The 26416-nt window shown below is 42.5% G+C and overlaps 1 protein-coding gene across 1 annotated transcript in view; it reads left to right on the top strand.

Annotated features, from left to right (window-relative positions):
- Positions 1–26416, top strand: part of LOC124625774 — a 103878-nt gene that overhangs the window by 70126 nt on the left and 7336 nt on the right. Inside the window, exons 2-3 of the mRNA XM_047149215.1 lie at positions 6408–6527; positions 19704–19823. Coding sequence (XP_047005171.1) covers positions 6408–6527; positions 19704–19823 — 240 coding nt within the window. The remainder of the gene's footprint in view (positions 1–6407; positions 6528–19703; positions 19824–26416) is intronic.

Below are 26416 nucleotides of genomic sequence, written 5' to 3' on the forward strand. Positions count from 1 at the left end.
TGTTGCCTCTGACTACTCTACGCAGACGCCGCTGCTATCGGTCATTAAGTCAAGGCCGTCGGCCATTGTGTTGCCCGTGGTGAGAAGCAACGCCTGACATATGATATGCTCAGCACAATGTTGACACTGTGGATCGCGTATTACTGAGTTCGCTAACGATTTTCGAAACGAAGTGCCCGGTCCGTCTTGCTCCGACTACCAGTCCCCATTCAGAGTCTGTTGTTTCCCGACGTGCGGCCGTAACACGTCGGAGACCTTTCCACATGACTCACCTGAGTAAACATGAAGGCTCCAACAATATACTACCATTTCATACCTTGTGTACGCGATACTACCGCCATCTGTATATGTGAATATCGCTATCTCAAGACTTTGTTCACTTAAGTGTAATCGGGTTGTTTCTCTCCACACTGTACACGAGCAGACATAATTTGAAACTCGGGAAATGGTAATGAAGGAGTCAGGTTCTACCTCTCCCTCTCCCACTCTCTCTCTCTTTCTCTCTCTCTCTCTCTCTCTCTCTCTCTCTCTCTCAACCTCTCTACCTCTTTCTGAATTTTACATATAGTGCTATATGCAAGGTGTGGCAAAAAAAAACGGGCCGATATAAGCATAGCGAAACACACCGAGGATTATTTTCGCTCTCAAAAAGAAAAACTTGTGTACTGCCATTTCACGCACTCTTCATGTTTTAAAAAATAATGTCTTGTATATTGCCACGTTGACACCCAGACAATCTGTAAATCGTTCATGCCACATTCAAGCATCTGTGTGATAACATTTCTGAATTTTGCACGACTGGTGTCTTTCAGTTCGGCAATTGTGTGCAGACGTCTAGCATACACGGTGTGTTTCGGGAACCCGGAAAGGAAGTAACCACAATCACTCGGCAGATGTGGGAGGCAACCAAATGTCCCCATTGCTTGAAATGCTGTGGTTAACAAACGTTCTGCAAGTTGCTGCCACTGAAGTTCGAGCACAATCAGACGTACCATCATCTAGCTACCGAGCGAGGGGGCGCAGTGCATAGCACACTGGACTCGCATTCGAGAGGACGGCGGTTGAAACACGCATCCGGCGATCTAGATTTAGGTTTTCCGTGTTTTCCCTAAATTTCTTCAGACAAATGCCGGGATAGTTACTTTGAAAGGGCACGGCCGATTTCCTTCCCCATCCTTCCTTAATCCCAGCTTGTGCCCCATCTCTAAAGATCTCGTTGTCGACGGGACGTTAAATGCTAAGCTGTTCCCCCTCCACCATCTAGCTGTAACCAGTACTCGTCTGCAGGAAATTGTTCGACTCAGACGCGAAGAACATGTCAACCATGGCAGCATAGCGGTGATACGTGTCAGTGTTTGCATACCACACTGTATCAGGAACGTTGATTTCTGAGGATTATCCAGGCACCAACAACGACAGTTTAGTTTGTTCACATAACCACTCAGATGAAAATGTGCTCACCACAAATCCCTAATTCTAGCCAAAATTTCAATACACAAAGTTATTCGCTTTTCATAATCAATTCCATTTGACTCTTCTACAATCTGTATCTTGTACGACTGCAACTTTAAATCATTCCGTAAAATTCTGTGCATACTAGGACTGGACACTCCCACCATTGCCGCAATTTGTCTTACATAAGGCTTTGGACTCTTTGATTACATTTTGCACCTCCTCTATTCTTCCATGTTACTGACAATTTCTGGATTTTCCTGGAGATTTCAGGGTAACTGGACTTCCTGTTTCTTCAAAGTTTTCTACTCATAACCTGATTGTGTGTGTCAACTATACAGGATCACTCTGTCGAAGGTTGAAATGTCAACGGTATTCCTGGGTCGCAGCAGCAAGACAGTCACCGTTTTGGCAAACAGCCTTCACAGCCACTGCGCGTTCAGGCCCGCTCCAACGCTCCAGCCAGCAAATGGTATATCTACCTAAAACATACACTCTAAGAAAAAAAATGAGACGTACCACGAAGGAATTATACGAACGGGACGGAACTCTTAAGATGTGACGTACATCAAACAAATGATCACCCCCCCCCCCAAATGGATGATTAATCTAAAACAACGAGCTTTACAAACTGCCAAAGCGCACTGGTCCAGCTCTGGCCCTGGGGCAAGCAGTTATTCGGCTTTTCATTCCTCCTAAGGAATATCGTGCAAATTCTGTACAGTTCGAGCGTAACTCCTTCAAAATCTCTATCTGGCTGGAGGACCCTGTCCATAAGGCTCCAAACGTTCTCAACTGGGCAGAGATCTGGCGAAGTTTCTGCCCGAGGTATGGTTTGGCAAGCACGAAGACGAGCAGCAGAAACTCTCGGCCTGTGCGGGATGGCATTATCTTGCTGAAAGTGAGCCCAGATGGCTTCTCACGAAGGGCAACAAGACGGAACGCGCAATATCGTCGACGTACCGTCGAGCTGTTAGCTTGCCGTGGATGACAACCAAAGGGTTCCTGCTACGAAATGAAATGGCACCCTAGACCGTCACTCTTGGTTGTCGGGAAGTTTGGCGGGGGCGGTCAGGCTGGTATCCCACCACTGTTCAGGGCGTCTGCAGACACGTCTTCGCTGGTCGTCAGGGCTCAGTTAGAAGCGAGGCTCTTCAGTGAAGACAATTCTACTCCACTCAATGAGATTCGGGGCCTCAGCGACCAGCGAAGGTGTGTCAGTAGAGGCCCCAGACAGCTGTGCTATACCAACCTGACTGACACCCGGTTTGTTTCCCTTCATGGCAAGCCGTTCCGGGCTTACAATTCAGCAAGATACCGTCCACCCACACGCGGCGAGAGTTTCTGTAGCTTGTTTTCGTGCTTTCCCAACCCTTCCTTCGCAAGCAAGGTCGCCGGATCTGTTCCCAGTTGAGAACGTTTGAAGGATTATGGGCAGGGCCTGCAGCCAGCACGGAATATTGACGATCTAGGCTCCAGGCACACAGCAGTCAGTCGCAATCCGATTGGTTTTTATTATTCTTGCATATCTAGATTTCGGCTATAAATAGCCATCTTAAGCGCGAAAATAGAAGGAAAATTACAGAATCAGAATTAATTTCTTTTACATAGAACAATAAGTAAAACATCATGTTATCCAATACTAGCTATCCATTCTGGCCAACATACCATTTGAGTTACATCCAACAAACTGGTGGCAGTACAAGTCGTCATATGATCTCAGTGGTGTATAGGCAGAAAGGAACTGAGGCGATTGTTTACAGCATGTACTACAGCCTTATTTTACATCACATACACCAAGTAACGCCCTCTGTGTTACGAAATAAGTAGCAGAGTTTCATTTCAATACAGTAATGTAAAAAACTATCTAAAATCAACAAGCATATTAGCAATTCACTTTGCAGTTTTCAGGAAATGCCAGCTTAGAACGTGCTTGCTCGTATTTTAGTGGTGAAGCGATCGATCAAAACCAACGCCAGGGAGCATTAATACGTCCATACAACTATCTTATACAAAATTCTTACATCACTGTAGAAATAAAAATTAATAAATTTAAAATTCTTGTTGAAGATCGTCTTTATAAAATATAGTACGAACCAATTTGAAATTCGTCAAAAGCTAAAACCTCATATCATAGTGGTTAAGTGATCCACTACGTATTTAATATAAAAGTCCTTACAAGCAATTTTTATGAAGATCTGCTAACATAATAGCGAAATAATGAAGATTAACATGACAAGGCTGATTTAACCAGGTTCATTTAAAAGAACATACAAAAGCTCTCTACTGATGTAAAATTTCATACATAAAGATATGGTATAGCTCCAACTGTATTATGCTGATTGCAGAAAGAGTCAAATGGTCTGTTGACCAAAATGGATAACTTCTATTGGATTACCTGGTGTTTTACTTATTGTTCTATGTAAAGTAAATTCTGTTTCTGTAATTTTCCTTGTATTTCACTACGGAAGATGGTAACTTATAGCTGAAATCTAAACATGCAAGACTAATAAATAGTAATGGGATTGCAAGTAATTGCTGTGTGCCTCTTCTTACTTATAGTCTGCAGTCGCTGTGCACAGTAGTTCCTTATGGAATCAAAGTTGGCTATTCCACTAATCCCATAAAACTTCAATTTATCTTGAAGAGTACTGTGATTCACACAGTCGAATACCAAAGATATGTAGCAGAAAATACCAATCACCATTATTTTATTACTTGACGCTTATAAAATTTGGTGATACGTTTCTTCAATGGTGGCTTCGGCTCTTCAATTCACTTATCAAGTAGAATAGCTAGCGATTCCCGCAACCTTTCCATGCGCCATGAGAGTTTCGCTTCTTCGTTTCCTTCTTCCGGCATCAATTTAATGGGATTGCATATAATCAAAAAATGGTTCTGAGCATTATGGGACTTAACTTCTGAGGTAATCAGCCCCCTAGAACTTAGAACTACTTAAACCTAACTAAGCTAAGGACATCACACACATCCATGCCCGAGGCAGGATTCGAACCTGCGACCGTAGCGGTCTTGCGGTTCCAGACTGTAGCGCCTAGAATCGCTCGGCCACCCCGGCCGGTATATATAATCACACGTGCCTAATTATGAACATCTTTTGCTACATCTAAAATGCGCAAAGTTCGCTGTGCTACCCAACGCAGTATAGAGACAGCAACTTGAAAGCTCAAAGTGTTCAGGTTGGCAGGGCGCTCCTTCGGAACAGAGGGGTGGAATCGCTCAGTGCTCACGGCAGGGGTGCGTTTCTGCACAAGGTGTGACAACAAGTACATTTCAGCACTGAGGTGGTGTCATCTCAGATCTGAGATACAGTCGGAATTGTTATGCGAAATTTTGTTTCCCAAATTAAAGAGGGGCGTATGCGAAATTGGAATACCTTGAAAAAACCTTATAAAGTCCAAAGTTTTGAAGGCAATGAACTAAATTCGGTACAGTTGTTGTGAAATGTTACGTGGATATACACACAGGTTTGCATGCTTATTGTCGTTATATGTTTTAAGTAACAAATAACGGAATTTTTTTCAATAAGGTAGTAAAAATGTTCCAGTTTTGAAAAATCTATCAGACCGAAATTAATGCATTTCTCTATAAAATTTGAGCATTATTACAAATATCTGTGGAACAAAATTTTGATACCTTCTTTTGCTGGATTTTTACAGCTCTCCAAATATCTGTGGACCGATGACATCGCTGTTTGATCTCCTCCGCAAAATCAGCCAACCAACCAAATGTCTGTAAAAAAAATTCAGCAAAGTTTAGGGCTTTTGTCTTACATAAAAGCCGTACTATTGTTTTAAATGAAAATTCCTTCTATAAAATATTTCACTACGGCATTGACTACCTGCATGCCAAATTTAAGTACCCTAACATCAGTTATTTGTGAGAAGAAATTACATAAATTTGTTAAAATGTGAGTTACGGGAAATCTGAATCAAAGATTGGCAGTGTTTGTATAAGGCCTTACCTTCTTTGGGTGAACAAGTGGAAACGTTATGCGTACCCTTCTTCATCCTGAAGCAGTCTTTTCTTTGCTTGTCTTCCGTGTTTGATCTGAGCAGCAATAACGTCAGCGGCAGCAAATCTCCTGCTTTCAAGTTCTTTCGATATATACAGTGTGAAAGTTCTTGGATCAAATTTAGCCTCTATAGAGGTCTTGTCTGCCAAAATTATTAATGCTTAATAATTACACTTTACTGGAACGAGACATGCTTCAGGTTGTAATAATAGATCTGCACACAACTTTCCTAAACGTTAATCTTTAGCAACCACTTGTAAACAAACACCATAAATCAAAGAATACAAAATGAATGGCTGTGATGTATTTCACAGCCTTCCTGATGTACTACACTAGCTTTCCCTGCATGATAATTGTATAAAACTGGAAGAAAAAGCCACAGAAATAAATAATATGAGGAAATACAGAAAAAGAAAGAGGTATGGCCCCGTGCAAGCTTTTGCCAACTACTATTTTTATCACACTTGGGAGTGGAATTGGTACGTAATATTTAGGAATTGAAATTTCAGTATCATGTAGTAAATGAAGGGCCAATAAAAAAATTTCACAATTTTCGTTGGTTTCAGTGTGTCCTCCCTTAATATGCCAGTTACGTTTTTGTTTCAATTAAATCTAGTATTGACAGTCATGGTAATGCGCTTGTGGTAACTGAATACTTTTCTACAAAATAATTGTGCTTGAGCAACCAGCGTACCATTTTGTGGCATCTTACTAGTGCATGTGGTCACTTACATTCACCAAATCCGCTAGTTGCTAGGTTTAGTTTTACAATCTCTGCCAGAATTTCGTAAAAACAGTAGCAGTGAGCGGCTACTTTCGTGTGTTTTGAAAGGACGTGGCGATGATGAAATAGACTTCTTTCGCTTTGTATCCTTTCCCTCAGTTTTCACGGATAACTTGAGCCTCTCCATCTCGCTTCCAGGAGGCGCACATTGTCCGACCAGCGGCTGGCGGAGCTGCAGACGATGTTGGCCAAGGAGGCCATGGGAGGAAAGGTCAAGGACGTCCCAGTCGGCTACGGAGTCGTGGACGTGCAGAAAGTGTGAGTACGGCCACACAGCTGACCCTTGCAACAAGTGACCATCGTCTGTGTCTGACTTGCCCATAAGCTTGCAAGGTTTCTACAAAATATATGCTGCCTTACTGACTTTGCCTTCTTATGTTTACCAAGAGCCTACACTCCGCTTGCCATAAAAGTACGAGCTCCACTGAAACATTGGTGTAAGGCATTGCTTTTCGATATCTTCGAATCAATGTGTACATCGATATCACTAGTCCAGATTGATAGCAAAGCTTGATGTTAATTTTGTGGAATTTTTCGCTTTTTATGTTTCCGTTTGCCTGTTTTCTAGCTTACGTGTATTTTTTGACTGCGATGTACTCCATTTATTTGTTCACAAAAAGCTCATTTTTGTTACACACTATCATCATTAGTAGGCCTGTACTCCGAACGTACTTCTGCCACTGCCTGTTTTCGTCACATGACAGAGAAGATACCGTTACAGTGTCGTACTAATTTCTATGTACGCTCTAAGACAAAAAAAAAGACGCAACTCGAAGGAATTCCCGGAATGGTGCTGAAACTGGTAGTAGCGATGCGCATGTACACACAAACGAATGATTACAATTTCACAAAATATGGATGATTTATTCAAAAGAAAGAGCTTCACAGATTTAGCAAAGTAATAACGCATTGGACTCCCTGTGGCCCTTATACAAGCAATTATTCGGCTTGGCATTGATTCATAGAGTTGTTGAATGTTCCTTCGAGGGATATCCTACAAACGTACTCGTTTGGGGGAGGTCTGGCGACCTTCCTGACTAAGGTACGGTTTGGCAAGCAGGAGGCATGCAGTAGAAACTCATCCTGTATGAGTGCTGACACTACCTTGCTGAATGTAAGCGCAGGATAGCTTGCCATGAGGAGCAAGAAAACGGGACGCAGAACACCGTCGACGTACCGCTGTGCCATGAGGGTGCCGCGGATGACCACCAAAGGCGTCCTGCTGTGGAAAGACTTGGCACACAAGCCTATCACACCTGATTGCGGGGCCGCAAGGCGGGCGACATTCGGTGTGATTACCCACCACTGTCAGGCGCCTCTCCAGACATGTCTTCGATGGTCGCCTGGACTCCACTCGAAGCGGGACTCAGCATCGAAGGCAATTCTACTCCAGTCAATGAGATTCCAGCCAATTGGACATATTGCTGCACGATATACTTTAGGAGGACATGCAACAGCTCTATGAATCAATGTCAAGCTGAATAACTGCTTGCAGAAGGGTCAGAGGTGGACGTAAGCGTTACTGACTGACTCAGTTTGTGAAGCTCTTTTCCTTGAATAAATCATCCAATTTTTCCGAAATTGTAATAATTTGTATTTTGTGATATAACGTCTGCACGATAATTTCGTTGAGAGCTGTAGAATAGTCTTCCAATTAAGACTAAATATGTCCTTCTCGTCCCCATATTGGTGATCTATGTATTACCCGGAGAATCAACTGTGGTCTCCGAGTAAAGAAGTCTTCAGCGCCCGCGTATCTTTATCGTCCGCCGTGTTGCACGTAGATGAGAAGGGAAGACCGGATTTACTTACGTATTTCTAATTGTAAATCTTATACCATTAACTGTAAAATTATATCAATCAGGGAACTATGAAATCCGCACAATAGTACAATATTTCGTTATGTGACACCCACACAACTAGATTAACTTCTTCCTTGATATACTGTTGTCATAGTTATTGTTATTGTTGTTGTTGTTGCTGAAGTTGTTGTGGACTTCAGAACGAAGTCTGAATCCATCCATGTCTCCCAGCTGGTCCATCCTTTGCAGTCATCATCATCTCTGCGTACCTGCTGCTACCTACGCCCGCGTGGCTCGACTTGCTATAGTCAAACATTAGTCTCGCTCTGCGATTTTTACCCGACATCCTTCCCTCCATTACTAAACTAAACATACCTTGACATCCCAAGACGTGACCTATCAACCGCTTGCTTGTTTTCTTAATTAGTAAATTTATACCGTACACCGCCAGTCCAAAAAGTTCAAAGATTGGTTTTATTCCTGACATACAAGCGGCGGCAGCACAGTAGCTGTGGTGGCAGCTGACAACTGTAAACAACGAAAGACCTGCATGCGATCAGTCAGCTGTGACCACGCAGTGTTAAATAGTGGGCTTACGTGCAGGACATTCTCCAGAATGTTTTTAAGAAGAGAAAAGTGTGGCCAATGTTCATGCCGCACGCCTCGCCTTCCGAACAAAAACAATGACGCGAGGACGCCTGCAGCGCCGTGATTGAAATGCATAATGCGGGCAATTAATTTCTGGAGAAAATCATCACCGGCGACGAGACGATGTTACGAATACGAACGTACCACGAAAACCAATGTGCAGGAATTCACATGATGGTGCAACATAACCGACATACGAGCAGTGTGACACACGAGTTGTACAAAATCGCGAAGAAGTGCTTTTCTGATAGTTTCACATGATTCTAAGAACGTTCTATGCATTGAACTCAAGTGTCGGGGAGACTATGTGGAACACCTGAAACATTAAAATCATCGTCTTAACTTTTTAATGTTTTTAAATAATCCAGTCTGGACACCTTTCCGTTCAGTATTTCCCCATTAGTTATGCGACTGCCCCTACAATCTTCATTCTTCTATACCGCCGCATTTCAAAAGCTTCAATTCTCTTTTTATCTGAACTCCTTGAAGTCCACGTTTCACATCCAGACAAATATACCCAGAAAAAAATTCTTAATATTTAAATTTACATTCGCTGTTAAAACATTTCCCTTACTTCAGATATCTTTTCTTCCTGTTTCAGTCTGCGTTTGATATCTTCCTTTATTCGGCCATCGTTAGTTATTTTGCTGCCCAATTTATTACTTGTAGTTTCTCATTTCCTAATGTAATACCTTCAGCACCGTCTGATTTACTTCGACTAATGGCACTAGTTAATCTGCATCTTACGTTCGCCTTTCAAGATACTGTTCATTCCGTTCAGCTGTACTTTCAAGTCTTTCGCTGCCTCTGACAGAATTACGTCATCGGTAAAACTCAAAGTCTTTATTTCTTCTCACTGAATTTTAATTCCTTCTACAAATTCAGCTTTGGCTTCCTTTACTGCTTGCTAGATGTACAGATTGAATAATCTGGAGAACAGACTCTCAACCACTGCTTACCGTTCTAACGACATTTATAAAATTGTCTTTATGTTCGGCTCCCTTGTACAGTATATATATATTAGATTTTCCTTCTTTGCTTGGTACTAACTTGCGATCTGAGTTCTTGAAGTTTGTACGGGCACTTCTCTTTAATGTATTCTTGTACCCGTATGTTTTCTCCATTGTGGTGTGTGTTTCTAAAGCTTGGCGTTTCTTATCTAGGCGTTCACGCTTTTTCATTTTGCACTTTCTGTCAATCTTATTTTTTAGACGATTGTATTCACCTTTGCCTCCTTCATCTACCGTCATTTTATATTTTGTTCGTATTCAGTTAAATACCTCTTTTTTTATCTAACAATTTCTTCAGTCTTGACATAATGTACTAATTTTAAAATATCTCTTGTGGTGATTTTCATGCTAATAATAAAAGAAGATCTAGGCAGTTGATATGTTTTCTTTGGATTCCATCGCTGCTAAGAGTTTGTTTAAGGACTAAAACTATTTTTCCACTAGCTCTGTGGCCATATACTGAGAGAATTAATTATTTCTCACTACGCATCTGCTTTGGCTGTTGCGACATTGTCAGGTTACGCAGGTTGAGGGAGCTAAGACGTGCCTCCCCAGATATGTCCAGAATGAGTAAATATAACGAGGTGCGGCTATAGGCGACAATGTGGCAAATTTCCTGACGTTCACAGCTAATGCTTACGATTTATAGTCGCCGAATTGCAACACTGCGATTTAATGCTAAGAGGACGCAGTGGACAGCTCGTCAAAACCCAACACAGATCAGCAAGAAAACAGGGAGAAGGTGTGCTGAATCGTGAAAGAAAAAGCGAGATAGACACAGTGAATGGTCCAAACACAAAAATAGCAATATAGATCAGTTTGATACAACAATGGCGCCGTGGTTCAGTGATCCCTGCGGTGGGCTTCCAAGCAGGGGAGCTGTGTTCGAACCTCCGTGGTATCAATTTTTTTTCTTTCGCTGTTCACCGTATTCAAATCTGTGTCCGTTTGCAACAGCGAGGTGTAAGAAAGAGGCCTATAATGGCAGTTGATTCTGCGCAAGTACTCTATTAGCAGCCGAAAGGAAGTGGATTTCGAATGGGAACCGCAAACGATGGCGACAAGGCGACAAGTCAACAAAATCCTCCACCAGAAAACACGTCTGGCATGTCATACACGGCATTAGTGACAGTACAAGTGTCATATGATACGAATCTCTTACCGACGCACCTAATTTGTAAGCCTGGTAAGTGAGTGAGATATGCCTCCTTGCCCGATTTAGGTGTTCGTATGAATATGGTGAATGTGATCACTGCCAAGGAAATGATGAAAACATAATAGTTTGTCACATAAGCTTCAACAAATGAACACAACGGTTGCACAATCACACAGTCTCTCTGTACTCTGACAAAACGTATGTTTCTAACTTTTTTGAAGTTGCGTTCCATTTTCGGAGTTTTGAATCTGGAATTCCTTTGTTGTAACACAGTTCACACCTGTTTATTTGTTGTTTTCATTTCTGAGAGACGTCTATGTGGTATCCCTCCTGCTCTCACTATTCATCACATTTATTTGCGACGGTAACGTATTCTTACCACATGACTTTTATTCTATAATCAATCTATTGTATGACAGTTGCCAAGAATACAGAAAGAGGAAAAATATTTCAATGACCGGATGGACAGTTCATGTTGTTGCGAAAAAAATAAAAGCAAATGACATATAGTTTTGAAACGGCGCACCCGCTTAACAGTCAGACACCGTGATCTTTTCTTTCTTTCTTTCTTTCTTTCCCATTATGGTTCGTTGTATTTGATCGTAGCAGACGTCACGTGACATTCACTGAATTCCGACTCTGACCCCCTCACTCAGTTTTTCACTGCAGAGACCAGCCAGCTGAGCTACCGTGCCGGTCAGGTAAGCACTAAGCCCCTGAGCTCTCCAGCTGCTCTGCATTGCACTTCCTGTCCTTGGACCGTTCACTGATATTTTTTTTTATTTTGCTGTTCAGCACACCTTCCTGTTTTCACGCTTGATCTGTGTTCAGTTTTTTACGGGCTACCCACTGGACCATCTTACCACTAAATCTGAGCGGGGTGCAACGGCTAGTTTCCCTTGTGAGCTACGTGCCTGCTTACATCTGGTATAACAGAAAGGGGCCTTTTCTTCCGACGGCGGGACAATGGTTCGCGGCACTCTTATCTTCATATTATTCGATCAATACATGTTATGTAGTGAAGCTTCTCTTAGAAGGTCTTTCAAATATCACAGAAAAAGGTACACAGTTCCATCAGTAATGAACTAAGTCGGTGTCGTAATTCGGCGATTATAAACGATAAAAATTAGTTCTGAACGTCCGGAAATTGTCCTTGTTGTCCTCTATACTGGGCGACAACCCCACCGTCATTCTGGGTATGTTCGCGCTGACCCGTCTTAGCTACCTCACACTGTGTATTTAGATGGCTGTCAAAAGCACTTTAGTGCAGTGCAAGTATTCATTCTGGCTAGTATAACGGTACTTTGCGGGCAGACGTGTCAATTGGCATCATATTAATTAAAATGGGGGATAAATAGACTTTATTTTGGAAGAATTAAAAAGGGGAAAGTAATACGAAACTTTAATAACTGCACAGTATTACTAAGAAGCAATATAATGAAACGTAATAAAAAGCAAAGTAGCAAAGACCAAGCGGGACAGAAAGATATAGGGGCGCGTTTGTTTTTTAATACATATAAAAGAACATGTAACACATTATTGAGCTCTCTACCTTCAGTTATCGCGATCGGGCTAGTCGATGAAAAAGTGGTACGCGACTGCGAAATTCGTTAAGGAGATTATTTAAAGAGTCTTCAAGCACGTTTAAAATACATTACGTGTGACGAAGTGATCAGAGGCGGTTATTCTCGGGTGAAGTGAAAATGATTCCGACAACATAATTCGAACTTTGTGTTAGCTGGGAAAGTACTCTTGGGAAACTATTATGGTTGTGGAACCCACGAAAGTTGTACGCAACGGAAACCTATAGTTTACGTAATTCTGCATTTTGTAAAATTGTGAAACGCGCGTGCGCGGAACATTAAGAGAATCTTATCCTTGGACGGTTGCCGGGGTAACTGATACAAACAACGCACCAGCATAAAAATAGTTCGCTCATTAACTACCAGATATCATAGGATCATCACCTCCAATCCCGATTCATATTTCATATTTAGTTAGTGAAAAGAAAAGTGTTAATAAACAAACTACATTTCAATTTAACCCACGATTTCGGATTCATTACGTAGCCTTGACTACATGATATACAATATTTGTGGAGGTTGTATAAAACGTATCGTCATAATATTTAGCCAACCAATATTGGGGACACCAAAAATGTAAATCCATGAAATTGTTCTTACAGCGGATGTATAATGTGTGAGTGCGACGAACCTTATTGAGAAACTGAACATCCATTACGTACTTGCATGTTTATCTGCGAAAATGCTCCTTGTCGGTACATCAGCATAGAGTTCGAATAGAATCGCTGGAACATTGCTAACCATTCAGGTTAATCTAACATCTAAATACGCATAATGCTGGTACCACCAGGATGTGTTCTTTCTCCTCACCCCCGTGGCAGTAATTGAATTAAGAGTCAGCCGGGAATAACATTTAAATCAATTGACGACCATTGAGCTAGCGTCATGAATTTTCAAACGTCCACTGCGATGTTTGAAGGCGAGTGACACCACGAGTGCCAACGTCGATCGAGGGGTGTCGTCGTGATCGTACTGAATGACATTGAGCGGTCACACTAGGCACGTGTCTGGCACGTGAGCTTAGCCGTCAGCGCAGCAAGGTTATGTCTAAATCCATGGCATTGTTAACAGTAGCTTTAAAACGTGTTTTATTACCAGCTCCCTTACGTTACGTCCCAAGTGTCATGTACGTACTTGACACTCTCAGCGTCGTCAGTAGAGATACAAGAACCGAAGAGCCTGAACGTGGGTCTCTGATGTTTATAAACACAACGTGACGTCAGTTCAGGCGACCACAACGAGAACTCTTATTCAAAGGTCCAAGTCCGGTCCGTTAATGGCAATCAGTCCCGTTGTCTCTCTACAAGTGACAATCGTCGGAATTCACATTGATCTTCGCGTCAGTTGTGTAAGACTGTATCTAATGGATTCCTAACGAGGCAAAAAATGCTAAAAAAAATATCTGAAATATGGGGTCCAGTAATAAAGACACTAATAAAAACAGCCAGTACATGTTGCGTAATACGATATCTAACGGATTCTTATCGAGGGAGAAAAAAAATACGAGAAAATATCTGAATTGTGGTCTTCAGTCATATACTTTTGTGACGCACAAGGGACTTTTGCCCGATGCTCGTACTAAAACAAGTGAAGGAGATAAGAAAGCGGTGCTGAAGCGTTGAACCTCTCGTGCTAAACAGTCTCAACGCAACGAATACCGACCTGTCGTAAATACGAGTAAAATCGCTAAATTCTAGTTACCTATTAAATCTCCCTTGTCTCTAAGCCATCTACAAATATTACACGAAGTTTCTTGCCGTATAAACCAATTTTCCATCCATCACAAAGCCCGAGACTGTTGCGTTTGGTTCCGAGTGAGTAAATTTTCAGTTGATCACGATGAGATTGATCCTTTTTTTCCAACATGACATTATCTGATTTGGTTATGCACTTTCATAGACGTGCATTCGATATAGCATCGTCATGCATATTCCTGATTGTCAATCATCCTTTTAACTGAGACTGAATGCTGTATCGTCTTGGGGGATTATTCCGGGATTCTTCTTGAATACCCCTCCCTGACTTTTATTTCAATAGCATACCGCCTGGCCTTACGTAATTAGCAGGGATGTCAGTTATGATTTGTAGGTAATAAATTTCAACTATTTTCATACTGAATAAATTATTGTGTGATAAAATATTGCAACTCGTATCGTAATTGCTTCGTCTATTAGATCCATATGTGTATTTCAGCTTCATTTATACAGCCACAGCCACTGCTTCAGGACACACACACACACACACACACACACACACACACACAGAGAGAGAGAGAGAGAGAGAGAGAGAGAGAGAGGGAGGGAGAGAGAGAGGGAGGGAGGGAGAGAGAGAGAGAGGGAGACAGAGAGAGGACTGAGGCAGATTAGTGCACTTTCCCTGTTACTTTTTATTGCATTTATAGGAGTGGTTATAAAGGAAATCAAAGCGATAGTAAATGGTAATCTCAATGTGTTAGTCCCTGGTGATGGCGTCGCTACCTGGGGAGAAACAGAACTGGTGGTAGAGGGAAGATTAGACGAGTACAACTCCAAGTTTAAAGAGTACCACCTGACAGTGAGCACCAGCAGAATTGTAGCGACGATTTTGAGCAGGACGTCTGTCCAGGGAAACCTGAAGCTAGATGGAAATGGCTCTGAGCACTATGCGACTCAACTGCTGAGGTCATCAGTCGCCTAGAACTTAGAACTAATTAAACCTAACTAACCTAAGGACATCACACACATCCATGCCCGAGGCAGGATTCGAACCTGCGACCGTAGCGGTCACGCGGTTCCAGACTGAAGCGCCTTTAACCGCACGGCCACACCGGCCGGCAGCTAGATGGAGAGAAAACAATGTGTGGATGCTTTCAATTACCTGGAAACTACAATATTAAGGAAAGAACTGCAAGAATAGAAGTACAGAACAGAGTAAGAAAGAAATCCGAATTTTTCCATCAAGTGTGGGTAAAGGGAGATCCTATGAGAGCCAAACGGACCATATTTGAAACGTATCTCGGGCCGATTATGACATACAGCTGGGAGTTCTCTGTAATCAACAAGGCAAGTTTGAGCAAGCTACCAGCATGCGATCAATCTTGCAGAAGACTACATGAAATTAGGAATGAAAACTTTAGAGCAGATATGAAAGTGGGTCTGTCAATGACTGGCTAAGTTCTTCCAGTTGTGGTTTGGACGTGTGAAGAGGATGAAAAATAGCCGCTTGCCAAAGCATTGGTTGAGTGGAAACGTACAGGAAAAAGCATCGATAGGACGACTCAGAAAAAGATGATTGGATCAGATTAAGGAAGATCTGAAGACTAAAGGAGGAAATTGGTAGACTATATCAAGGCAAGAAGTATATTAAGATAGAGAAAACTCCTAGCGAATTGTTTTACACACCCTACTCGGCTCTTCGAAAGAATCCTAAGATGATGACGAGCTGTGTAGTTTGTATGTAGTTTAATTACACGGTGATGATTATTGAACTGTATGAAATAAAATCGTGATAACTTCTGAACCGTTTGTGTTAGGACGTTCAAACTGCACGGTTGGCCGCGGGGTATGATGGGAATTAGTACGCGCTGTACGGTTTGGTTTAGCGGTGAATAACGCTTTCATTTGGATTGGTTCGTCAATAAGGAAAATTGGCCCATTTGGGGGACCGAGAATCCGCACTTCACGATCGAGAAGTATCTTCACCCTCAACGGGTGACTACGTGGTGTGCAATGTCCAGTCACGGAATAATCGGTGCGATATTTGTTGATGGCTCGATGGCTGCCGAACTGTACGTGAATGTTTTGGAAGATAATTTCATCCCCATTATCCAAACTGAGCCTCATTTCGACAAGATGCGGTTCGTGCAAGGCGGATCTTGACCTCATCGAAGCAGGTGAGTGTTTGATGTCTTGGAAGAGCACTTTGGGGACAGCATTCTGGCTCTGGGGTACCCAGAGGCCACTGGCATTGGCTTAAATTGGCCGCCATATCCTCTGGATGTTCAACATGTGCCATTGCTTTCTGTGGGGTTATATTAAAGACAAGGTGTACAGCAATAACCCCAAAACCATCGCTGAGCTGGAAACAGCTATTCATGACGTCATTGACAGCATCGAAGTTCCGACGCTTCAGCGGATCATGCAGAATTTCGCTATTCGTCTGCGTCACATCATCGCTAATGGTGGCAAGCATATCGAACATATCACAACGTAAATCTGATTACCTGTAGTGACGTTTACATCTTCAATAAAGTGTATGCACCCCGTAGTTTGCAACTAATTTACGTTTTATTCATATAGTTCAATAGTTATCATTCTGTACATCAACATAAAGGTATGTAATGATATATGAAAGGCAGGGGATGAGTTCTGTGACAATGGCCAGAGCACAGAAGACGTTAAATGCATTGCTGAAAATCAGAAATTTGTTAATATCGAATATTAAATTTAAATATTAGGAAATCTTTTCTCAAAGTATTTGTTTCGAATTTAGCTTTCTATGGAAATGAAAAGTAGTCAATAAACAGTTCAGACAAGAATAAAAGACAAGCTTTTGAACTCTGCTGGCACTGAAGGATGCAGAAGATTAGATGGGTGGATCGACTAACTAACGAGGAACTGACTCGAGTTGCGGAGAAATGAAATTTGTGGCACAATATGACTAAAAGGAGAGACCGGTTGATAGAACATACACTGTGGCACGAAGGATTCGTCAATTGCGTAATGGTACGAAGTGCTTGGTGTAAAAATTATAGAGGTAGACAAAGGTTTAGCTATAGTAAGCAGGCTCAGATGAATTTAAAATGCAATACTTACGTGAGATGAAGAGACTAGCACGGTATAGGCTATCGTGAAGATCATAAAACACGTCTTCAGACTGAATACTACAATAAAAACGATAACAGTGAATTATTGCAACCATTATCTTCCGTTATCGGAAGAATTGTGTTACCTAAACGATAGCGAAAGTTTTATTCATGGCCTTCCACACACGACGTTGCTTACTGGAGTAAAGAAAGCTGCAATGAGAGCACGACTCATGTGTCCATATAACATATATCATACAAGCAGCATGTTTTATAACACGCTACTGGAGGGCTCTTCCGAACGCGTTTAATGCGTGAATTATCAGATGTCAGACGCACGGACTATATGCCCAACTCCCCAAAGATGATACTGCAATATTATAGACAACAGAGAAAATTTAGGATCTGTTAGATGAAGACCAGCTTTCTTTCAAAAAGGTAAGGGAACAAGAGGGACTGTTCTAATGTTGGGATCTAAACATCGAAGTAGCAATGACGGAAATATAAGAAAGGTTGAAGGGTGCGATTAAAATTCAGAATGAATAAATATAAATGATAATATTCACTGATGACTTTGCTATTCTAGGAGGAAGTGAAGAGGGATTATAGGGTCTGTTGAAGGAACAAAGAGTCTAATGAGTACGGACTACAGAACAAGACCAAAGAAATGACAAACAGTAGGAATGAGTGTAGCGAGAAATTTAACATGGAAATTGGTGATCGCGAACAAGAGAAGTTAATCGGACGAAGCTAGGAGGACATAAAAAGGAGATGAGCGGAGCACAATCAAAGAGGCTATGCCTGGCCTAGAGGAGTCTGCTAGTATTAGTTTCTGAGAATGTACGTCTGGAGCGCGGCATTGTATAGTATTGAACTGTGGGCTGTGGGAAAATCCCGAAAAGAAAAGGCTAGGCGTTTGCAGGTGGGCATCATTTTGCCGTAATGTAAGCACAGGATGGATGCCATAAAGGGCAACAAAACATTACCAGTTTATCACTGAGTGGAGTAGTCTTCAACGATGAGTCCCACTTCGAAATGAGCCTCTATGACCGGACATGTCTGGAGACGCCCCGGACACCGGTGGTTTACCAACCTTACTGTCGTCTGCCATATCGCCGGCAACAAGGAGTGATTTTTGGACAACGTGGTTGTGGAGAGAAGCAGCGATTAGTATGATTAATCAGTAATTCAAGAACAGTCTTAATCGCATTTATTATTGTTATAATACCGCATACTGGTTCCAACCCGACGTAGGGGTCATCTTCTGGGCGTTTACACCATTGGTCGACTGCAAGTGGTGTCACTCCTGTCTACATAACGGTAGGAAATATGCGATTAAGACTGTTCTTGAATTATTGATTAACAAAGAGTGGTGATCTGGGCTACCACTACATTTCACTGCAGGACGCCTTTGGTTCTGATCCGCGGCAGCCTTACAACACAGCCATACGTCGAAGATATTCTACGACCCGTTTCGTTGCCCTTCGCGGCAAGCCTCCCTCGGCTTACGTTTCAGCAAAATAGTGCCCACCCACATACGGTGAAAGTTTCTGCTCCTTTTCTTCGTGCTCGCCAAATCCTACATTGGCCAGCAACATCGCCGGATATCTTCAACTGAGAACGTTTAGAGCATTATTGACAGGGCCTTCCAATCATATGGGGATTCTCATGATCTGAGGAATCAATTGGACAGAATTTGGCACGATATCAGTGAAGAGGACATCCAGAAATTGAGTCAATCAGTGCCAAGCCGACCAACTGCTTCCGTAAGGGGCAGAGGTGGACCAACGCGTAATTGCCTTGCTCAATTTGTGAACCTCTTTCTCTCGAATAAAATATCACATTTTTCTGAAATTGTAATACTTCGTTTTCTGTACATGTGTATTACATCCACCGATTTCCGTCCTTTTCAGGTAATTCCTTCTCGGAGCTTCGTTTTTTGCTTCAAAAAGCATTTTGTTTCTTTAATGCCATAATTTAGGCGAGTACTGTTCCAGCGACGGGTTTTCAGGCTTAGTTGATGGAAGCTAAAGCCCACCAAACGTGTTACGACACTGCGAATAACAGGTGGTTTTGACTTCCAGAATATGTTAATAACAGAGTGAAACCAAATACCAAAACCTGATCGACTCGAAAAAACTGACAAAGTAAACACAATTAAATAGATCGATATGGAAACGGTCTGATAATTTCGCGCAATTATACATAGTGACCGAGAGTGTTGTGACGTTACATCGGAACCAACTTTTGTTACGTATAATTACAGGTTCACGAAGGAGTTTTCATCTGAAGCAATCTATTCGAAATAGATCGTGTCGCGCAATTGATCTCTGATTTATGAAAAGAGCGGCGAGTTAAACAGATTAAACAATACCTACTTCCAATATTTCTTTGTCTGTCACAACGTGAGTGCAGCAGCTGCTAATGAATCGTGCGTGTGGCACGCTTCCAGGGGGAAGAGGCAGTCGGACCAGCGGCTGGCGCAGCTGCAGACGATGGCGGCGCTGGAGGCGATGGGCGGCAGCGTCAAGCACGTCCCCGTGGGCTACGGCGCCGTCGACGTACGCAAAGTGTGAGTACGGCCGCCTCGCACCACCGACCACTGCATTCATCGTGTTCAGTTACTAAGGATCGCGTTAATGAACGTGAGCTAAGTGACATTCATGACTAAACGCCTGAGTTACAAATACAGTTAACTGAACTGTAAAGCCCCAGTGTCTGTAACATATGGCGTGTGCATGTCTGGTTGCCTAATGTTTTCTCCACAATACAATTTTGTGCCTACAAATGATTAAGATGACCCTGCCATTGACTGCATACTCTTAGAGACTTCCATAAAATAAGGTACCGTGTTGTGGTTTTATTTCACTTCAGTGTAGCACCATCATTCCTATTGGGGTGCTACTAAAATGAATCACAACTTAGATAGCGTAAATTATTTATTCTCAAAAAAACATGTAGATTGCAAAAAATTATATAAATATGAAGCATGCAATATCGGGTTCTACCCCGACATGTGATTTCGAGATTTGCAGAAGATATGTTTCACTTCCTTTAGACGGCGCCCCCTGTTGCTATACAGGCACAATGTTAGCTGATGCTGTTTAACTGTGAGAAATAAAAGACCTTCACTCTGACTGACGCTTTCAGAAAATGCTCAATAGGCAAGCAAATGAAACTCACCACATTTACTGTGAGTGTCTCCCTATACGCATGTCACCTCCTGAAGTACGACCAGCAGTTGCACTGGACCAATGGTCAGCTCGCTGGCACGTTGGCCGCAGTGCAGACGATGTGCGAGGCACACCTGCACTTCTCTGCCTAAACACTCTGCGCTCTCTCTCTCTCTCTCTCTCTCTCTCTCTCTCTCTCTCTCTCAGGACAGTAAATCTTCACCCCTGCAGAAAACGTAAGTCTCTTCCCAGCGCCTCTTTGGCCGGTAGTTGCTTCTGAGGAACATGTGGCCCACTTCACCTTTACTTTCAGTGCTCAGCCCAAATTACCTCTCTGTACAGAAATTGTTAGTACGTGGTATTAGCCACTGTCATCCAATGAAACGATCTATAATTCGAATTTGCATTGTAAACAGTGATCTAATATAAATAAACATCTACAAGAATATTAAATGTTTTGTGGCAAAATCTTACCACCTTGCAGCAAAGTCAGTTGCATTCGGGAAATCTTCAGAGTGTCCCTTGTATGCTGGATTGTCTGCCTTTCTGCTCCACAGTCGCTCTTTGTAGGCGTATTTGGTTTCCTTTTATACAACGACACCGCACATTTGCAATGGTTCATCTTCATTTGGTTAAGAATTATACAGGATTTTTTTTCGATCGACAAAGCCAGAAAGTTTTTCAGCAATACTTCGAAATTTCTGTAGGTCTGCATTTATAGTATTTTTCCAGGCTACCTCCCTGTATTGCACAATAAAAAAGTCGCCATTTTCTAAAAATATAGCTTCCGAAAATGATGGTTCTCATGAGCTGCGTCGTTTAATATTCGTGTCATCAGTGAAAGAATGGATAGGAAGTTGTTAATTGTTTTGCATTTTTCCAAACTCTCTAAGAAGTGCTTGTTGACTTCGCAGTTTTGGTGGAGGTGTATGACTTAGGACAGCTGGATACAAGGTGGGAGTACTCTTAATCGTGACCAAAGTCATCTTCATTGTGTGATTTAGTACCATGTCTGTTTTCTTGGTGTGTGGGCAGTTCAGCTAAATCAGAGCTAAAACTGTCGTTCATAATGTAGGTGCCGGAGGGCCCCACGTCCCACCACATTTCTGTCTGATTTCATTCCTTGCGTTTCTCACGTCAGCCTTACACCTTAACTTTCTGTCTAAAGTAACTCCTGGATACTTATGAGATTTATTGTGAATTCAGGTGGCACTGTTGAAACGAATTCCAAGTTATATATCTGCAAATTTATTGTTCAGGTCGAAGCACAAAATCTCCGTCTTTGTTGAACTGGGCTGGACCCTCCATTTGCAGAAATAGTTTCCCTGAGCAGCCAAATCATTTGTTTCAACATTCTCTGTTTTCTTAATTTCCTTGTGTTGTGCAGCTAGTGCCCACTCATTAGAGTATCAAAATTTTCGAGATGTTGTTGCAGGTGTATCTGCAATACAAATGCTAAAGAGGCGAGGAGCTAAGACGGACCCTTGAGGAAGGCCATTATTACACTTTATTTGCTTGCTCCACTTACTTCCAATAATCACTGATGATGTTGTGGTGTACAGGAAGGTGTCGAAATTGAATGACTGTAGGAAGATAGAAGATGACTCAGACAAAATTTCTTCTTGGTGTGATGAATGGCTGCTAGCTTCACATGTACAAAATGTAAATTACTGCAAATCAGTAGGAAAAACAAACCCACAATATCCGAAGACAGCGTCTATAGTGTGCTGCTTGACACAGTACAGTCGATTAAATGTCTAGCGATATGAAATGGTCGAATTCGGCTTATTGGGAGGATTTTAGGAAAGTACTGCTGAAAACCCTTCTGGCTTTGTCCATCGAAGAAAATCCTGTATAATTCTTAACCAAATGAAGATGAACCATTGCAAATGTGCGGAGTCATTGTATAAAAGGAAACCAAATACGCCTACAAAGAGCGACTGTGGAGCAGAAAGGCAGACAATCCAGCATACACGGGACACTCTGAAGATTTCCCAAATGCAACTGACATTGCTGCAAGGTGGTAATATTTTTCCACAAAGGATACCACATAACAAAAAACACTAGTACGACACACTCTTGAGTACTGCCAATGTTTGGGATGCAGACCAGGTAGGATTAAAGGGCTACATTCAGTGGCGGGCTGCTACATTTATTACCAGTAGGTTCGAACAACACGCAATTATTATGGAGATGCTTCGCTAACTCCTCTGAGAATCACTGGAAGGAAAGCGACGTTCTTTTCGAGGAAAACTATTGATAACATTTAAATAATGAGCATTTGAAGCTGATTGCAGAGCGATTCTATTGCCGTCAAAGTACATGTAGTGTAAGGTCCACGAAGATAAGAGAAATTAGGTGTTGCATAGAAGTATATAGACAGTTGTTTTCTCCTTGTTCTATTTCCAAGTGACACAGGAAAGGAAATGTCTAGCAGCGGTTTACAGAGTTCGGATGTAGGCGTAGGTTAATTAATTAATTAACAAGGGTGACTCTAAAAAACATGGGTGCTGTAACTCACAAAAATGATATTCATCAAACTATAAATTAAACAATGGTCACTATAAAGCTCTCTTTGTTATAAGTCCCTAAAGGCTTCAGGTTATACACAGACTGCATACATAACAAAGGACAGTTACTTTTATGAAGTATTAACACGGGTTACAATATAATTAAAGCACAAGCATCTTGATAAACGTCGAATAATGCACAATGCACCTGGAGTGAACAAATTAAAATCAGCGTAACATTTGGGGATGCAACTAAGTTCGCAGAAGATTGCTGGTTGTTAATCAAGAAGGAAGGAAAGAAAGAAGCACATAAAGAATCGCACATGCATCTACTGCCTTGACTGAGCGCATGTTGAGCCTGCAATAACGAGGGGCGTTCAATAAGTAATGTAACAGCTTTTTTCTGAAAGCAGGTTGGTTTTATTCAGGATTCCAATACGCCATCTTATTCCCCACTCTTATAGCTACAACAGCCCATTTTTCCATAGAATCTCCGTTCAATGCGACGGCCTCATGCCACCTTACAGGGGGCTGTATGCCCGCCTGGCGCCACTCCGCTGGTCGACAACGGAGCGAACGTCTTGCTGCATCAGTAGTCTCCCCGCTATCCATGTATATCCCGCACTGGCCCAGACAATTCCCCGCAGATGGTCATCCTTCGCTCTTGGTGGTCTCCTGGTAGGCTACGAGGAACTCAGCAGGCACACACCTTTGATTTCGCCAACGGGTGGACGAGTGTGTCAGCGCTACCAACAGAGACCTCCAGCTGAGCAGCGAGGTGTTGATTGTGCTCCGTTGATTACGTCGAATGAGAGTGTCTGCACGTTCCAAAATTGCAGGAGTCACAGCTACGTGCGGCCGGCCGGCACGCGGGAAATCGAACAGATCTGCGGGATCTTCTTTCGATAGTGACACATGTCTAACTCAACTACTCACCGTACTTTTGTTCACTTCCAGGTCTGCGTACACATTCTAGCAGTACCGGTGAATATCTGCGATGATCTGGTTTCCTGCCAAAATAAATTCAGTGACAGTTCCATTGTTGGAACGCATCTCGTTACAGACGCCATTTTCAAGGCATCGTACGTATAGCTGTACCACCTATTGGAACTTCATGGTGGTATAGAGGCTGAAGCGGGAATACTGCACGATGTGCCACAGCGTATTGTGCATTTTCTCGACGGAAATTGGCCGCAAAAAAGTTTTTCATTTCTTACTGAATGCCCTTCACATTAACGTATGTTACTATTTAATTGAAGCCTTAACAACTTGGGAAAGATTGTATAACGAATCTCGAGTGAGAAAATTAGAACCAGCACAACATTTGGGGTGCAACTACGCTCTTAGAAGCCGCACAGTGATTGCTAATCTTTAATCAAGAAAGATCCAAATGACAACAGAAACAAATTGCCCATGTACCTACTTGACTGAACTAATGGTGAGCCTGCAATTAATAATAAATGTACTTGGAATAAAAATGTGAAGGTCCTGGCATTATTGAGAACACTCGCCTCCTACAATCCGTCTTGTGAACACAGCTGCTGTTTACCGTACAGGGAGTTCCCGGTAGCGGCCAGTGGCTGCTGTGGTGGCTGCGGAACCCACCCGCCTTGCATCGAAGCCTGGTCTCCCCCAGAGCCCGAGGTCGAAGTCCGTCTGTCTGACGAAAATTCCCCTGTCGCGTTTCGTATGGAACTGTTCTACAGAGCGCTCCGGCAAGAAGGGAATTTTTACTCTCACTTTGTGAATGTGAGCTTCGATTTTGATCGCCAATGACAGTTGTTCTTCTGAGAGCCGCCCAATGAGATATGTTCTAATAAGCCAGCGGTCTCCATCGCATACTCGATTTTAATATATTTAACCAGCAGTGGGGAATTTCAGTGCTGCAGCTCGGAAACAGTCAGTGTCTGAGTACCACTATCTGTCCAGCGAGAAAGGCCTCCCCATGCATGCACTGGTCAAGCGCGTTCTCTCACTCCAGAATTTATTTATGTTAACCAATGGTACGTGCCCTTACAGTTTCTTACCAAAAAATTATCAACCTAAGTCAGCCACGCCCGCAAGCATAAAGTTGCGGGATGGCTTCTTCTCATTCCATCTCTTAGAACTGACCTCTAAAGTGTCCGCGGCCCAGCGTTTCCCAGAATGGAGGACAACTGCAGGGTGCACTTCTTCACAGTCCTGTACACTCCGTAGCTTCTAAGCAATGGGAAAGAGTCGCTGTGCATTCCTGGCGCTGGCGGAAATGTCACACTGAAAACAATCCTTTACTTCTCAATGTGCTGCAAACACTGTTGCCATCCGACGAGGCGCAGGCTGCGCCTGATAGGCAGACCTCTGGTCACACGCAGCGCCTCTGCGCCTGGCACCTGACCGCCTCCTCGGCAGTGGCGGCTTGTACACCTCTTGTAGGACTCGCAGTCTTGCGGGACTAATGGCTCGACACTGACCCTCCCATATCTGCTCTGTGAGACTTCGCTCAACGTGCGTTCAATGAGACTCTCAACTACTCATTTAAGAAATCATCCATTAGAAGAAAATCATAAAGATTTTTAGTAGTTAGATATGGCAGTCACTGCCATTGACTTTATCAATTCTCTTGCCTTTATTTCTCAACGGAAAAAAATTTTAATTTGGTGGATTTATACATTTAATGGGGTCTGATTATGACGTGTGGCAGTTTGGTAGAAATGGTTGAGTATCAATTATCTTTCTTCTATTACAGTCGATGATCAAAAAAACTGTCATCAGTTTATCGTTTTCGGTCCATAGAGACCAACCTGAAATCTATTTAAATCGTACGATGCCCTTTATTTATTTTTTATGTACGAGCCTATTCAGGTGCCGTCAAAACTATTGCTCAAGAGAGTTGAAGAACAGGTAGAAACGACAGTAGGCGACTACCAAGCGGGATTCAGGAAGGGAAGAGGCTGTATAGAACAGATATTTATCCTGAAGCAGCTGATAGAACATAGGGCCTTAAAAAACAAAAAGACAGTAATAACCTTCTTGGACTTCACAAAGGCATATGACTCCATCGACAGACAGACTCTTGTTAGGATCCTGAAGAAAAGAGGACTAGATGGAACTACACAAGAACTATTAAAAGAAATTCCGACAGACACAAAAGCAAGGTTGAAATTCAGAGGAGCACTGTCAGAAGAATTTGAGATCAAGACTGGTGTTAAACAGGGAGATGGATTGTCACCATTGTTGTTCAGTATAGCACTGGACGAAGTGATCAGGCAGTGGAGACCAATAAACGAGAAAATGGGAATACCAAAGACCCAGGTGGGGGACAAAAAGGACAACAGGGCTCAAGTGGACTACCTCGCCTTTGCAGACGACATAGTAATAGTAAGTGAGACGGAAGAAGACGCAAAGACACAAGTAAGGTAGCCAGAAAGGTGGGGCTGAGGATCGCCTACAACAAGACAAAGACATTGAATACCACTGCAGACTGGCAAACACCGGAAGGCACT

This window comes from Schistocerca americana, chromosome 8, assembly GCF_021461395.2.
Source record: "Schistocerca americana isolate TAMUIC-IGC-003095 chromosome 8, iqSchAmer2.1, whole genome shotgun sequence".
Lineage (NCBI taxonomy): Eukaryota > Metazoa > Arthropoda > Insecta > Orthoptera > Acrididae > Schistocerca > Schistocerca americana.